Here is a 16,200-nt window from a genome sequence, read left to right as displayed (position 1 = left end):
AATCACGGAACACCCCGAGCTGAAAGGGACCCCAGCGACCACCGACGGCCAGCCCTGCACAGGACACCCCCACAATGTCACCTGTGCCTGAGAGCACTGTCCACACACCCCTCAGCTCCTGGGGACACCCCCACAATGTCACCTGTGCCTGAGAGCACTGTCCACACACCCCTCAGCTCCTGGGGACACCCCCACAATGTCACCTGTGCCTGAGAGCACTGTCCAGACACCCCTCAGCTCCTGGGGACACCCCCACAATGTCACCTGTGCCTGAGAGCACTGTCCAGACACCCCTCAGCTCCTGGGGACACCTCCACAATGTCACCTGTGCCTGAGAGCAGTGTCCAGACACCCCTCAGCTCCTGGGGACACCCCCACAATGTCACCTGTGCCTGAGAGCACTGTCCAGACACCCCTCAGCTCCTGGGGACAAACCCCCCTGCCTCCCCCTGCCCTGCAGGACACCCAGAGAGGCCAGGACAGAACGGCAGCCACACCAGAGCTGCTCGAGGAAGAGAGAAAAGGGCAGGTAGAGGGGAAAGGCTGCAAAGATGGAAATTTTTAGCCCAGCTGCAGCAATAATCCTTTCAGCTTAACCGAAGGCATCCCCTGGTGCTCCCTTTCCTTGGATATTTAAAGGAGAGACACTGAAAAGAGGAGCCATGCTATGTGTTATGACCACCTTTACTAACTGCTCTGCTAGGGAAAAATGGGAAAAACCAGTGGATTGATTTCTGAGGAGCAAAAAGCTCATTAGACTTGCAAAGAAAACCCACTCAAGTCTAAAGGCACAGATACTTCTCCTCCAGACTCCAGTGTAAACCACACATGCTTTCCACAGGCACTGTAAAAAACCAGCCTACAACCAGCAGATTTCAGTGTAAAACAAAGCTCCAGCTCACAGATGGAGGAGGGAGATCCTGCTGCAAGAGAGGCTCGGATTCACTCAGTCCCTCACAGCAGAGCTGTGCCCACCTTGAAAACCTCACAAGGGGTAACCTAAAGGGCCCCAGTTCTGCTGTGTCCAGCACATCCTAAAATGACCTGCAAGGACAGCTTGGGACTGAGGGCTGCTCATGCCAAAACGCCGTGTGGGAACGGCACTGCACAGAGCAGGAGCTGCACATCTCCAGGCAGGGACACAGATCCAGGGGGGCTGCACATCTCCAGGCAGGGACACAGATCCAGGGGGGCTGCACATCTCCAGGCAGGGACACAGATCCAGGGGGGCTGCACATCTCCAGGCAGGGACACAGATCCAGGGGGGCTGCACATCTCCAGGCAGGGACACAGATCCAGGGGGGCTGCACCTCTGGCAAGGCTGAGGTTTCACCAAACCCACCCTGCCCTGCCCCACACCACTCACCCTAATCCTCTTCCCAGGACTGCTGCCAGGTGAGTGGGAACATCTCTGTGCTGCTCTGCAAGATCAGCAGCCCAAGCAACTTCTGCAATCGCTTCCTCTTCCATCTCTGCAGGCAGGCAGAGCCCGCGGCACCCAGCACTACCCAGGTGAGTGATGAGCACCCCCAGCCCCAGGGATGTGCCTTGGGGTGAGCCCCAGGCACCATCCAGCTGGCTCTGGAGCCTGAACACCACAGCTAAGCAGGCAGGAGCCCCTGAGGTAGAAAGAGATTACACTGCATTGGCAGAAAAACCTAGAAAGCCAGCCCAGCTCTGCTGCCGCTGCAGCAGCAGGGAGAGGCCCCCAGAGAGCTGCTGCTCCTCTGAACTGAGGCTGGCAAGAGCCAGGATGCTGAGCTGGGGCTCCCCCCGTACCCAGCTAAGGGACAGGTACACAAGGGGAACGATCACCTCGGGCTTTAACAGCCCTGGATGCTCTAGTCCAGCCAGAGAGGCTGCTCTGCTTTGAGAAAGGGCTCTCAGTGTTTCACCATGCACTCGTGGGTTTGCAGACCTCAGAAGGAGCCAGAAAGCACCAGCCACGACCATTTTGTTCAGGGTTGGTTGCTTTACCTGTGTGCAGAACCACAAGCCCCCCGAATTCCTTTTAAACCCCGCTGCCACATTCCAGCAGCCCCAAGACACCAAGCACCCTCCCAGCATCACCAGAGAGGCTGTCACAAGTCCAGGGCACTGCACTCCCAGCTTCCACCCCTCAGCCCAGCCCCACACCTCTGCACAGCCAGCACACAGCCCAGGAGTCACCCAGACAACCTACAAGCCAACAAACCCCAGCAGCCAGCGAGCTGGGCAAACTGGGAAATACTGGGAGCCAGGTGGAAACCAGTGCCCCGTTCTTGCTCGACTCATTCATCAAGTGTCAGAGCATCCCTACAGCTAAATTAGCAGCACTGCCCCAGAGGACGTCAAGACACAGCCAAGCCTCATCAGCACACTGGGCTGACAAAATAAGATTATTCTGCTCAAGACAAACTCAAATCCACAGCTTTCTTCCAGCTTTTGGATAATCTTGCTTTGGGAAGAAAGGGACCGGCCACCCTCAGCATTTCCCCTCAGACAGTGCCTCGTGATGCAGTTTTCCAGGCTGTGCCAGCCAAGGGGGATTTGTCTGGGAGGCTGGGGTGGGCACACCCAGCACCAGCACACCCAGGACGGGCCCTCAGGGGCGCTCCCACGGGACCGGCAGCCCCAGCTGTGCTGCAGGATGTGTCAGGACAATTTGTCACTCCTGTGCTGATGAAGGCAGGCTTTCAGGAGCTTCAGCACCAACACCAGCTCAAAAACATTTCCAGTGGGGCTTTTCTAACAGCCCCACAATGCTGTGAGGCCCAATTTCCACGTGGGGACATAGAGGTAAGCAGGGAGCAGCTTGCTCCATCCCTTGCTCAGCGAAGCCCAGCAGGGTGGTACCCAGACACTTCCAAATCCCACACCTGGAAAAAAAACACCGGGAAAAGCCCGTGGTGCTCCACGGATCAATGAGCACTCCACGAGGAACACGGCTCTCCAAAATGCAGCAGGGGAACACAAAAGGCAGAGGATAACAACACCCACCTCACAAGATGCTGCGAGCATCCCTGACTGGCTACACCCAGCTCCTCATGGAGAAAGGGCAGCTTCAGGGTCACATTCTCCTCGTTTTTATCCTGTGAGGACTGGCCAGGGGAGCAGAATTTCCCATGGCTTTTGGGAAGGAAATGACAAAGCTACAGCACCCCCTTTTTGTATATAAAATGCGTGAAATAAACACGTTTGCTTGGTCCTCCTGAAGCTGCAGCTCCTTGAGCACAGAGGGAATGGGACAGTTTGAATGGAACGCCTTGGGAAGGCGGAGGCTGGAAGCAGAGGGCAGCAAGGGAATACACAGGAATACCAGGGAATACAGAAGGGTGAGCAAGACCAAACTGAAGCCTCACCTGTAAATAACAGTGCTTGACAGAGGGAGACACACAAAAAATACCTGCACTTGCCACCTGCAGGGACTGGAGCCATCCCCACCTCATGGAGCTTCCCACAGGGCACACACAGCTCCCAGCACTTCCATCCTCAGTTAATCCCCGCTGGTGCAGGATAAACAGCCCTGTCTGATCTGTGTCATGGGCAGCACATTTCCCCAGGTCGCAAAAAATGAACTCCCCCTGCACCTTACTCAAAGAACGAGAGAACGCAATGCTTTAAGCAGGTGTGAACCATCTGCAGTGGATCTGCATCCCTGGAAGTGCTGGAGGCCAGGCTGGAGGGATCTGCTCTAATGGAAGATGTCCCTGCCCACGGCAGAACAAGATGGTCTGGAAGGCTCCTTTCAACCCAAACCGTTCCATGATTCTATGTACAAATCCTCTGCAAACTACAGCTAAATCAGCCAACTCCTTGCTTTTCTCCTTAAGCTGCTCATCTTGGGGTGAAAACCAAGAATTTTGTGCATGCAGAGGGAACAAAGCATAACTGGGTTAGACAATTTCTTACTCCTAGAGAGAACGAGGTTTTAATTTTCCTCCCTCAAGGGCAGCCTGCAAACACCCAACTGAGACCTGTTTAGATTGACCACCCTGAGAAAAATAACGCCAAGAAAACTGAACCCCACAAGGAAAGCCTTCAAACACCCCAGATCCGAGGTCCTGGCAGCAGAGCCAAACCCCCCCCAAGGGATGGAAGCGGGCAGCCATTGCTCAACAAGACAAATGAACGATTCTGAGTAGCAAATTTTGTTCCACTGATTCAGACACGCATCCAACATCTGCCCACATCCACGCCGGGGAAGCTCGGGAATACTCTGCATACAAATGGTGACAGCTTAGCTCATCTCAGCTGCTCCTTCCAGCACGTTTCCAGGCAAGAGCAGCCTCTCGCTGCAAATGGAGCTGCACCTCGCGTGGTGGTACCACAGCAAATGGAAGGAGAAACTCCTTTTAAAGTGATGGCAGCTGCCCTCTGCGAGCAGCAGCAGGATTGCATTTCTAGGTGTTCAAAAGCACCAGGAAAAACCATCTTCCCTAAGCCGTTCCTCCCCTGTGCTCATGTGGCACACGGGGATGCAGGCAGGAATCTCCACGCTGTTTCTGCTCCTTGCAGGTCCGACTGCTCCAAGGCAGGAGGGCAGGTGTGCGCTCCTGGGAGCACCTGGCACGGAAACTCCCCTTTTCCCAGCTAAGTTAGACTTAAAATAAAGAAATACCCAACAACCACAGGTAAAAAAGGCAAAACCCAGAAAGGGGGGCAGCCCCACGCCACACCTGGTGGGATTTTGGGATGAGAAAAAGAAGACAGCGTGAAAAGAGGCAGATGGAAGGGAAAAGGGGGCAATCCCAGCCAGACGAGGGTAATCCCAGCACGGCACTGGGATGCTTGGGATGCGCACAGCACATCCAGGCACCACCAGGGACACCAAGCAGCACCACCACAGCCCCAAACCCACGAGGATGGGCACCTGCATCCTCATCTCGGCTGGAAAACAGCCGGGATTCAACAGGATGGGACCCACCTCGTTCACGTTAAACACCAAACCCTCGACATGGGCACTGGGGGGTGCAACAAAGCCGGGCAACGCCGGGGTGCCATGACCTCAATAACGCTTCCCCCCCGCAGCATTTAGGGCTGGGCGTGGACAGCTCCTTTTTTCCCTTTTTTTTTTTTTTTTATTCGAAACGCTTTTTTTTTTTACGGTTTCCCATTATTGATTAATTTACCATTTTTAATCACCGCCGCCTCCCCCCTCCAATGGCTGCAGAACATGGCCCCGCGCTGCCGCCCCTCCTGCCGCAGCCCCGGCCCCACCTGCCGGGAGGAACGGGGCCGAGAGCGGCGGAAAGGGGGGAGAAAGCCCCAAATCCGCCCTTCTCCATCGCTCCGTCCGTCCCCGCCCGCCGCACCTGCCCCGGGCGGCCGCGCTGCCGCAGGGGCCGCGCCTGGCGCTGCCGCAGCCCCGGGGCGCCGGCACCGGGACACGCCCCGCGCCCGTTTTTGGGATGAAATGGCCGCTTTTGCTTCTCGGCGTTTGATTTTATTTATTTTTTTTCCCCCTTTCCCCCCCCCGTTCTCCGCGCGGGACGCGGCGAAGGGAAGAGCGCGCCCGGGGGTTCACGGCGCCCCGGCCCGTCCCAGGCCCCTCTCCCCGTACCTGCCGCTGCGGGGGTGTCCGCGCCGGAGCCGGCTGCTGGCGGCGGTGGCGGTGACGGTGACAGCGGCGGTGGCGGCGGCGCGGGCGGGGCGGGGGCGCGCGCGGGCTCCGGAACCTTCGCCGCGCCGGCGGGGCGGGAGCGCGCGTGCGCGTGCGCGGAGCGCCCCCCGAGCCCCCCCCCCCCGCGCCCCCCGCCCCTCCCGGGGCGCGCTCGCCCCTCCCGCGCGCGCCCCCGCCCGCGCGCGCCCCCGCCGCCGCCGCCGCCCCATTGTCTGCGGGGAGCGGGGGCGCGCGCGCCGCCCCTCCCGCCAGGGGGCGCTGCCCCGATGCCCCCGCCCCTCACGGCCCCGGCGGCTCCGCGCGCCCGCAGCGATCCCTCCCGGCACCCGCCGCGGGCCCGGGGACACGGGACACCGGCACGGGGAGCGCGGGACACCGGCACGGGGAGCGCGGGACACCGGCACGGGCCCGGGGACACGGGACACCGGCACGGGCCCGGGGACACGGGACACCGGCACGGGGAGCGCGGGACACCGGCACGGGCCCGGGGGCACGGGACACCGGCACGGGGAGCGCGGGACACGGGACACCGGCACGGGGAGCGCGGGACACCGGCACGGGCCCGGGAACGCGGGACACCGCCTCGCCCAGCCCTGCCGCCCCCTTTGATCCCGGTTCCTGGCCAGCCGCGCCCCCCGCACGGCTCCCGGTTCCTGGCCAGCCGCGCCCCCCGCACGGCTCCCGGCTCGGGGCGCTGCTGGGCTCGGCCCGCAGAGCCCCTGGAGATGGCGGCAGCGCGGCGCTGTGGGAGCGGCACCCCGCGGCAGCCCCAACAACGGGCACACGGGTTTCATTTCACCCCGCGGAGCCCCAGGCTGACAAAGGGGGAGCGGCCGCCTCCTACACACGGCGGCAGCTCCGCAGCATCGCCCTCGGGGGAGAGCAGCAGCCCCGGAGAGCGCGGAGGGACAGGGCCGGCTCCTGGCTCAGCACACACCTGCCAGAAGGAGCAACAGGTGACAGGAGAGTGACAGGAGAGTGACAGGAGAATGGGCGTCGGGGCTCCCTTACCACCCCAGCACCAGCCTGAAGCACTGGAAAGCAAAGGGAGAGGCTGTAAAAACAGATCCCGATCCCAAAAAATGCCTCTCGACCTTGCCTGCTTCATCTGGAGCAGCAGTGAGCTGCTTTTGCTCGGCCTGGAAGCGTTGTGGACGCAGTGGAGATCCCTCGATGGAATTACTACCTTGTGTTAACAGGGTTACTATCCCTAATAATTGGATTTAATAGAGAAACTGCAGGAGGGCAGGATCCCATTTTCAGTTTTTCCTGAGAAACACTGAGGTGCCAATCAAGGACAAATATCCAGTCTAAGAACCGGCTTTTTGTAAGAGAAAGAGATGAGGAACTCCTCGCCACTCCTGGCCCATACTGCTGCTAGATGCACGCTATTTTAACACAAAATTGTTAAGGAATCCTTTAGTGAGGAAACCATGGGGTCTTCATTTTCCATACCTGTTTCTTCATCCCTGAGATCAGGCTTGTTTTCCTCCCAGGCTGGCCACCTGTTTCATAAGTACTAAAGGTTTTCCCTGGCAGGTGCTACAGAAGGTAGGACACCGCTTCCCGGGTCCCATCTGCAGTGGGAACTGACCTGCAGAGCTGCAGCTGAGTTAGAAATTCTGGGTTGTATTGGGTTATATTCTGGGTCATACTAGTCTGATGTCCCCAGGGCCTTCTCTGGCCACAAGCTACTTCATTTGAGTCTCTTAATTCAGCTTAAGCCTGGCTTTTGCAAAACCATAATGATCCCCGCTGAAATAAATACTCAAATTCTGCACTGGCTTAATTCCATTAAAGTGCTACCCAGATCCTTTTGCAACCTGGCCGTTGAAGTTCACCTAAATAAAGGAAATGGGCTAACTGCTTTCTAAATGCGATTTTGAAAGTGACGAGCCAGGATTGATCTTGCCAGAGCGACTGCAGGTGTGTGGGTTGGATCCCCGTCCCTTGCTCGGTGAGGAGCCCCGGGCACACAGCCCCAGAGCAAGGTTCCCAGGCTGTGGCCCTGGCCCAGGACACCAGCTGGGTTTCGTAAGCTCGGTGGAGCTGGGAGCAGGGAGTTACACAAGCGTTCCCAGCCGTGCCGTGCGGTGTCACGGCAGGACAGACCCGAGCAGGGCTCACGCAAACCGTCCCCACCGCCGGGCGCTGCGGCTCAGGGGGGGGATTAGAGCTCAGCTGGCTCCTTCCCCACCAACCAGACACGTATTCCAACTTGGGCACAGTTCTCTCCAACCGAAGTAACTTAACAGTTCATTTTTACAGTAATCAGAGCACAATGAACCCTCACCACCCCGCCAAGGCCAGCAGGACTGCGAGGATGTGAACTGGGCACAGAAACGTTCCGGTGTTTGGACAGCGCAGGCGGCCAGCGGGCTGTGACTCAGCACAAAGAGCCAGCCAGGTCCTCAGCAGCGCTGAGCTTGGGATAAACAAACTCACCCTTTCACCCTGACCTCTTTAGCAAATGGAGAGACCCAAAAAATCCAGGTCAAGGCGCTTAAACCATCTTTCACTGGTGCCTCCTGACCCCACCCCATCTGAGAAGACACTGTTCCTGTCTCTTTTCAGCTTGTGGGAGCCACACAGAGCCCAACACCTAAACCAGATGATACAAGACCCGATAGCCCTGAGGACAGATATATTTTTAATTAATCATTATTCCATTTCTACATTACCAGCTGCAAGAGGCTTTTCAGATCACTTAAAGCCTGTGTCTCTAAGAGGCAGAGCTGACTCATCAGGGAGGCACAGGATGTGTTCACTTACGGGACCTTGTGGGAATTATCGGGCTCCTGGGTTCACAGCACTTAAAGCCAAGACTCCCTTGGACCTGGCGTCATGGAAGGGCAGTTCCTGGCATTGGCTTTCCCCTTCTCTGACAATTCTCAGAGATGCCAGCAGCCAGGAGGGGCTGAATTCCTGGAGGAGAGCAGCCACCAGAGCCCTGCCAGCTCTGCAAAGGGACAGGGATCTCTGTGGGTGAAACAGGCTCCGTTCCAAACAGCCCCGGCACCGCAGACTCTGAGCCCAAACTGCTCCTGTTCAGCAGGCAGAGGCTGCTCTGGCACCTGCACATCCCCTGTGCTCGAGTACCCCTCCTTCCCACAGGACAGCAACGAGGGCCGTGGGCACCTGCGCAGGATTTTGTCAGGGCAGGAGTTCAGCCGGCTGTGAGGCAGGGATTGCATCATGCAGCACCACAGCAGTGATGCTGTCACACAAACGGAGTCACCAGCAGGAGTTTCCTGAAGCTGCAGCTGTCATCTCCCCGCAGTTCTGCAGCCGCCGTTGTGTCACCCGCGGGGGCTGTCGGGGTCAGCTCGGAGCCCATGGCCGGGGGTCCGTGCGGGTTCCAGAGGGGCTTCAGGGGCCATCTGCTGTCATCAGCCCAGATTACAGTGAGGGGCACCACAAGGGCTCCGCTCCCTCCCACCCACACACGGACGAGCTTGAACCACCTTCCCACAATCACTGAGCTTGGAAAAGACCTCCAAGATCATCGAGTCCAACCCGTGACCAATCTGCACCTTGTCAACCAGACCGGGCACTGAGTGACATGTTGAGTCCTGCCTTGGACAACTCCAGGGATGGGACTCCACCACCCCCCCGGCAGCCCCTTCCAATGTTTAATCACCCTTTCAGTGAAGAAACCCCTCCCGAGAAATTCTCCACATTGAACTACAAGCAGAAATTGGAGCCCCTCAGGGAGATCACCACCTCACCCAGAAGGACTCAGGGTTCTCCGTAGGAAACACAGCATTTCCAATCCATGGAAGGACTCAAATTGAGGGTCTGCAGTGAGCAGAGATGGGATTCCAGCCCCACAGCCCCATCAGGTCCTGGCACGAATCCCAGCTCTCACAGGCCCAGGTGGAAGTGGCCTCTGCTCGAAAGGCCCGGAGGAGCTGCAGGGAGCACGGCAGAGGATGGGGAGGTGCTGGGTGCTCACAGTGCTGGTGTGGGAGATGAGAGGCTTTGTTCTGCGTTCCAGGTGTGTTTCTGTTCCAGATGTTTCTCTGTTCCAGATGTTCTAGGTGTTTCTGTTCCAGGTGTTTCTGTTCCAGGTGTGTCTCTGTTCCAGATGTTCCAGGTGTTTCTGTTCCAGGTGTGTCTCTGTTCCAGGTGTTTCTGCTCCAGGTGTTTCTCTGTTTCAGGTGTCTCTGTTCCAGGTGTTTCTCTGTTCCAGGTGTTTCTCTGTTCCAGATGTTCCAGGTGTTTCTCTGTTCCAGATGTTCCAGGTGTGTCTCTGTTCCAGGTGTTTCTCTGTTCCAGATGTTCCAGGTGTGTCTCTGTTCCAGGTGTTTCTCTGTTCCAGATGTTCCAGGTGTTTCTCTGTTCCAGGTGTTTCTCTGTTCCAGATGTTCCAGGTGTTTCTCTGTTCCAGGTGTGTCTCTGTTCCAGATGTTCCAGGTGTTTCTGTTCCAGGTGTGTCTCTGTTCCAGGTGTTTCTGTTCCAGGTGTTTCTCTGTTCCAGATGTTCCAGGTGTTTCGCTGTTCCAGGTGTTTCTCTGTTCCAGATGTTCCAGCTGTTTCTCTGTTCCAGATGTTGCAGCTGGTTTTCCTCCGCGGCTCCCGGGCCGCCAGGGGGCGCCAGGTGTGTGTGTCCGGTGGCGCAGTGCGCGTGCGCGGGGCGGGCGGAAGTGCGGCGGAGGGCGCGGGGGGCCCGTGAGGCTCCTTAAAGGCGCCGCCGCCGCCGCCGCCACCGAGCCGCCTCCCGGTCCCGCGGGGACGCGCCAAGCCTGGCTGGAATGAGCAGGTGGGGCGGAACCCCCGGCACTTCCCCGACACCCGTCCCCCAAGTCATCCCCCTCGTGGTCCGGCACGCGTGACCGCTGCCTCAGTTTCCCCCGGTGTCGGGGGTCGTGGCGCTGCGGAGGGCGTGGAGGGGGAGGACCCCGAGGCTGGCGGGGCTGCAGACCCTGCGAGAGGGGGGAGTAGGGCCAGGGGTGGGGGCAGAGCCCTCGGGGGGCTGCAGGCTCCAGGCAGGGGGCGGAAGGCGGGCGGGGGTCAGGCTCCACCATCGGGGTCCCTCAGGACGCGGGCCCGGAGCTGTCTGGGCACCCCCGGGACAGATGATGGAGAGCCAGCCCCACATCCCCCGGCCGGGACAGCCCAGGGCCGAGGAAGTGCCGGGATGTGCCCGCAGGATTCCGCTCTGCCCCGGGGCTGCGCTCAGCCGGGCCCTTCCACAGCCCTTGAGCTTCCCCGCAGCCCCCGGGCCCGGGAATTGTTTGCACTGATCACCTTAACCCGGCTTTGATTTCCCCCCTCTGTCACCGAGCCATCCCCAGCCCGCTGGCCCCAGAGCAGCGGCTCTGGCTTTAGGGGCTGGTTTTACCCTGCAGGCAAAGGGAGCAGCTCCCGGCTGGGGAGGGAGCTTGGGTACAAACAGCAGCCCGAGGTGCCCCGCTCCCCCGGCACCGAGAGGGGCTGTGCTGGGTCCCCTGACGTGCCAGGAGAGTTTATCAGCTGTGGCAGAGCTGGGAGCGAGAGATTTCTCCTGCCTTGCGTCAGGGCTGGTCACAGGGCAGGGTGCGGAGGCAGCGCCCTGCCCGTGGCACGGTGCTGCAGTGGCTGTGGGGCACATGGGGCACATGGGGCACATGGGGACCTGTGCCCAAAGAGCACCCGGGGTCTGGGGGACTGCAGGGTGTGCGTTCAGGACAGGCCCAGCTGCTGCTGGGGGTGGCACATGTGCAGGGCTGGGATAGATCCCGCTCTCCAGTGGGGCTGGAACACGTGCCAGGACAGACCCAGCTCCTTGTGGGGCTGGCACGTGTGGCTTCAGGACAGACCTGTCCCGACTTGCAGCCTTGGTCACCCAACAATTCCAGAGCCGTAAAGGAGAGATTTATGACTTCTCTGACCTTGCAAATTGCTGAGTCAGATGGCGAAGGCTTTTTGCGGCATTCCCAGGCTTTAAAGAACCCAGAGCCTGGAAGCCCTCCTGCTATGGCCCTGTCCCAGCATGATAATCATCCCCAGGCTGCAGTCAAACAGAGCAGCTGGTGCTGAATGTGCTGAGGGTCAATTCTCCACATCCTTCTCACTGGGAAGGGTGTGATATCCCCTTCTGCAGCCTTGCCAAGCCCCAGCGAGATCAGGCAGAAGGTTTGAGATGCCCAAACCCTTTTTGGGCTGCTTGTTGCAAACTCACGAGGGGTATCTTGCCCTCCCTGGTGTCCCACTGTGCCTGCGCTGGGCTCTGCTGCCATCCCAGCCGGGGTGGGGGGGCTGTCAGGGCAGGGCTTCATTTTCCAAGTGTAATAAGGGGACAGTCCTCCCTCCCCAAGGACACGGGAGGCTGGACTGTCCCCACCTCTCCAGCCAGGCTGGGCCTGCTGCCAGTGTGGGGCCAGGGGGTGTTATCAGGGCTGGGCCGGCCCTGGGAGCCAGTCCCTGTCACCCCCCAGGGCACCCTGATTGTGGGGGGCCCTCGCCTGCCGTGTGCTGCAGCGATAGCACAGCGGGCGTGGGACACCTGTCCTCACACTGCTGGGGTGGGGATGCCAGGGGGGCTCCTCGTCCCTGGGCAGGGACCCCCCAGCATCCCCGGCCGTGCATTGCAGGGGGACAGTGCCATGGCTGAGAAGGTGTCCCCGAGCCCCGGCGGGGGCATCACGCCGCTGCAGCAGATGCTGGCCTCAGGGACAGGTGCCATCCTCACCTCCCTCTTCGGTGAGTGTGGCGGGGTGGGCACCGGGGTGGGGGCTGGCACAGGACGTGTCATGGCTGAGGGATGGTGTCTTTTTAGTGACACCTCTGGACGTGGTGAAGATCCGGCTGCAGGCCCAGAGGACCCCCTTCTCCAAAGGTAACCCCGCTCGGAGCAGGGTGGGGGGCTGCAGCCCGCGAGGTGTCTCAGCTGGCAGCGCTGGTGGCAGGGATGCCTCTGCTCTGGAGCGTGGGGCCATCAGGAGGTGGCCGGTTACCACGGGCCCCTCGTCCTCACGGGCTCGGGGGCCCTGCCGGGGGAGCTGGGCTCGTGCTTGGCTCTGTCCTTCCGCCTCCACAGCCCGGTGCCGAGGGGTCAGCGCTGTGCCTGGCAGCCCCCAGCCCCCCAGAGGCTCAGCCTGCTGCAGCTGCTGGCTCTTCCAGTCTCCATGCTGTTCCCCATGGACTCTGCCCCTTCCTGTGGGCTCAGTGGGCAGGGGCTGGCCTCAAGGGACTGGTTTGGTGACAATAGGAGCTGCTGGGGAAGTGGCTGTGGAGGCACGCTGCCCCGTCACCCACAGAGCTCTCCCTGCCTGGCTGGGAGCTGCAGCCCACGTGTGCCCAGCCCCGGGTGGTGGCACGTCCCCTGTGTGGTTGCTCAGTGTGTCCCTGTTGTGTGTTTCAGCGTTGGCAGCACAGTCAGTGCCCTGGGGCGCTCAGCCGGCCACATGTGAGTACGCCAGGGGCTCCTGCTGCCAGTGCCTTTGCTTTCCCAAGCCTTCATCCTGGTTTGCTTCTCCACTGGTGGTGGCTTGGGCTCCTCTGGCTGCAGGGACATCCCTGAGGTACAGGGGCTGACAATGTCCCCAGTCCAGGCTGCCCCTGCAGCCCTGCTTTGGGGCTGGCTGTGCCACATCTCTGGGGATCTGTTGTGCAGCAGGCCTGGCTGTCTGTGGTCCCCCTGTCTTGTCACTCTGTCCTGTTGCCACGACAAAGTCCCCTTGGGTTTCCCCTGCCCGGTGTCCCTCGTGCCTGGCTTGAGCACGGTGGAGGGGCCGGTGCTGATGTCCCCACTGTGCCAGGGCAGCAGAGCTGAGACCAAGTGAGGCATGAACCCTGTAACCCTGTCCCTTGCTGGCAGCGGGTCCTGCTGTACCCCCATCCCCTGGTTCTGGCCGTGATCAGAGCCTTGCTGCAGGGTTGTTCCTCTCCTGGCCTCGGTCTCAGACTGGTCCACACTGGGCTCAAGCACTGGGGGTTTGGCTCCTCCCTGGAAGATGGGATGGCTTTGGGATCAGATGCGCTGGGCAGGGGGGAAGGGTCTCCTGTGTAATGGCAGTGCTGTTATTCCTGCCCCAGGGAAGTGTTTCCTCTACTGCAACGGCCTCATGGACCACCTGTACGTCTGCCAGAACGGCAACGGCTGCACCGCCTGGTACAAGGCCCCCGGCCACTTCACCGGCACGCTGGTAGGAGCTCCAGGCATGGGCAGGGGCCTCCCCATCCCAGAGAGGTGTCAGGGTATTTTCTGGGGGTTGTGTGTCCTTCTCCCACCTGTAACTCCTGCCCCTGGTGCTCTGCTCTCTCTCCAGGATGCCTTTGTGAAGATCACACGCTATGAGGGCATCAGATCTCTGTGGAGTGGCTTGCCCCCCACCCTGTGAGTTTGGAGATTCTGGCTGTTACCCTGTGCCCAGGCACACAGACGTTGGTCCCGAGCCCCCTGCCAGCCCCCAGGGAGGGCATGTGCCTCTCACACCCCTTCTCCTCCTCGCAGGGTCATGGCTGTGCCAGCCACCGTCATTTACTTCACCACCTATGACCAGCTCCGGGACTACCTGCACACCCGGATGGGGAGCTGGGGCCACTACATCCCCCTGCTGGCTGGGGCCCTTGCCAGGCGTGAGTACCCCTCCTCTCTGGGTCCCCCCATGTCCCTGTGTCCTGGCAGCAGGTCTCAGTGCCACATTCAGTGCCTGGCTCTCCTGACACGATGCTGATGGCTCTGGGACGGCCGCTGGAGCGGACAGGGCTCATTGCCCGTGTCCCTTCTGTTGCAGTGGGTGCTGTGACAGTCATCAGCCCCCTGGAGCTGATCCGCACCAAGATGCAGTCCCAGCAGCTCAGCTACCGCGAGCTGCGCGTCTGCATCCAGTCTGCAGTGGCCCAGGACGGCTGGCTGTCCCTCTGGAGAGGCTGGGGACCCACCGTGCTGCGGGACGTCCCCTTCTCGGGTATGGCTGGGGGGCACTGGGATGGGGCCCAGGGCCGCCCTGCGCCGCTGAGGGGGTTGGTGTGGCCAGGGTGCCCCGAGGTAGCAGCGGTGTCTCCTCTCCCCCAGCTCTCTACTGGTTTAACTACGAGCTGGTGAGGACGTGGCTCTGCAGGCAGCCCTGGCTGGACGGGGCCACGTTCATGGTCAGCTTCGCATCCGGGGCCATTTCTGGCACGGTGAGTGACGCCGGGGCTCCCGCTGGCCCCCGTGGGAGGGAGGAGTGGGACTGGGATGGTGCTGGGAGGTGACAGCAGAGCTGGCGCTGGGCAGGAGCCCCACAGCCTGCCTCACCATCCGGTGTCACCCCCACAGGTGGCTGCGGTGCTGACGCTGCCCTTTGACGTGGTCAAAACCCAGCGGCAGATCGAGCTGGGAGACAGTGAGGTGCACCCAGGTGAGGGGCCAGGCTCCAGGCAGGTGCCTGGGGGGCAACCAGGACACTCCTGTGGGTGTTCCCCACCCCTCAGCCACTCCCCTCTCCCCGCAGTCACAGCCTCCAAGCCTTCCTCCACCTGGCTGCTCATGCAGCGGATCCGCGCTGAGTCTGGCACCCGGGGGCTGTTTGCAGGTGAGGACGTGCCCCGGCCCCGTGCTGGGGTTCCAGGTGTCACCCCTGGGCTCACAGGACTGTCCTTGCAGGGTTCCTGCCCCGCGTCATCAAGGTGGCACCTGCCTGCGCCATCATGATCAGCACCTACGAATTTGGCAAGAGCTTCTTCCAGAGGCTGAACCAGGAGCAGCAGCTGCGGGGATTGTGAGCGGGGCTGGGGCAGGGCTGGATGTGGCCGTGCCCAGGGGATGGTGCCATCCCAGCCGGGGATCCCGCCCTGCTGCAGCCAGGTGTCCCAGGAGCGGCGATCCACGCTCGGCTGTGCAGAGCCCAAGTGCCTTCATTCCTGCTCTGCCTCCCGCTGCCCGCACACGGAGCCAGGGCCAGCCTGGCCACCCCCATCCCAGCCACGCTGGGGGACATCTGTGCCTGCTGCTGTGCCACTGGGGGGATATGGAGCCCTTGGCACTGGACAGATGCTGCTGCTGGATTCATGGACACTCTGGCAAGGATGGGGTGTCCCAGGAGACTTGGCCAGGCAGGAGATGGAGCTGGGGCTCTGGCAAGGACCAAACCCCAGACCTCGGGGGCTTCTCTGCCTGCCCGGGCCCCCCAGCCCTGCTCTGCCTGAGGCTCTGCCCCTCCTGACCAACACTCACAGCCTCGCCTTGCTGGCTCTGCATGGCATGGGGACACATCAGGACCCTCTCCCTGCCTCTGGACCTCTCCTCCCACTCGGGATGTCCCCATCTCCTGTCACCCTGTGTGGGGACAGACCTCACTGCTGCTCTGGGGGGCTGCTGTGGCACCCCTGCCCCATCCTTTCACTGCAAGGACCTGCCCCAGCTCTGCGGGCACTGCCCCCCCTACCCCAGGACTCGTGGAGGGAATTTCTCCTAATTTCTTAAATAAAATAATTGTCTCTTAATGGAAAGATTTCTGTGTGTTGGGGGGCTGTAGGAGGCAGCTGTGGGGTGACAGCCATGGCCCTGTTGTGTGGGCACGGTACTGTCACCCACAGGATCCCTGGTGGGCGTTTTCTGGGGGTTGGGGGACCCCAGGACCATTCTTCCCTCCAGCAGCACCCACTGCTGATGGGCCAGGGGCTGCCCT

General features: G+C 60.8%; 2 protein-coding genes across 26 annotated transcripts in view; one reads left to right on the top strand and one right to left on the bottom strand.

Moving 5' to 3' along the window:
- MAPT (microtubule associated protein tau) overlaps nt 1-5,708 on the bottom strand; it is a 40,144-nt gene extending 34,436 nt beyond the window's left edge. For 17 of the 21 annotated variants that reach the window (XM_086864134.1, XM_086864131.1, XM_086864139.1 and 14 more), the window contains exon 1: nt 5,543-5,680. The gene's annotated coding sequence lies outside the window, so the exon portion shown is untranslated. Of the gene's footprint in view, nt 1-5,542 lie in introns of all 21 variants that reach the window. The other 4 variants (XM_086864146.1, XM_086864150.1, XM_086864149.1 and 1 more) reach the window with 4 other exon arrangements.
- Nucleotides 5,709-6,337: 629 nt separating this feature from the next.
- SLC25A39 (solute carrier family 25 member 39) lies at nt 6,338-16,015 on the top strand. 5 transcript variants are annotated; one of them, XM_086864157.1, is made up of 13 exons: nt 6,338-9,730; nt 9,821-10,202; nt 12,178-12,286; nt 12,363-12,422; nt 12,948-12,992; nt 13,622-13,731; nt 13,855-13,922; nt 14,040-14,164; nt 14,323-14,496; nt 14,604-14,713; nt 14,850-14,931; nt 15,025-15,105; nt 15,177-16,015. In XM_086864157.1, exons 1-13 carry the CDS (start codon nt 9,378-9,380, stop codon nt 15,293-15,295), a joined length of 1,818 nt encoding a protein of 605 aa, XP_086720283.1. In that variant the 5' UTR covers nt 6,338-9,377; the 3' UTR covers nt 15,296-16,015. The 5 variants fall into 5 exon arrangements, with proteins under 5 accessions (XP_086720283.1, XP_086720285.1, XP_086720287.1 ...); XM_086864159.1 differs by lacking the exon at nt 12,948-12,992; XM_086864160.1 differs by lacking the exons at nt 6,338-9,730; nt 9,821-10,202 and adding an exon at nt 10,218-10,364.
- The last annotated feature ends 185 nt before the right edge of the window (nt 16,016-16,200 follow it).

The sequence above is a fragment of the Cyanistes caeruleus genome, chromosome 27 (genome assembly GCF_971803275.1).
Source record: "Cyanistes caeruleus chromosome 27, bCyaCae1.hap1.1, whole genome shotgun sequence".
NCBI classification, from domain to species: Eukaryota; Metazoa; Chordata; class Aves; order Passeriformes; family Paridae; genus Cyanistes; species Cyanistes caeruleus.
Note: the sequence above shows the minus strand (reverse complement) of the source record. Positions and strands in the feature narration are given on the sequence as shown.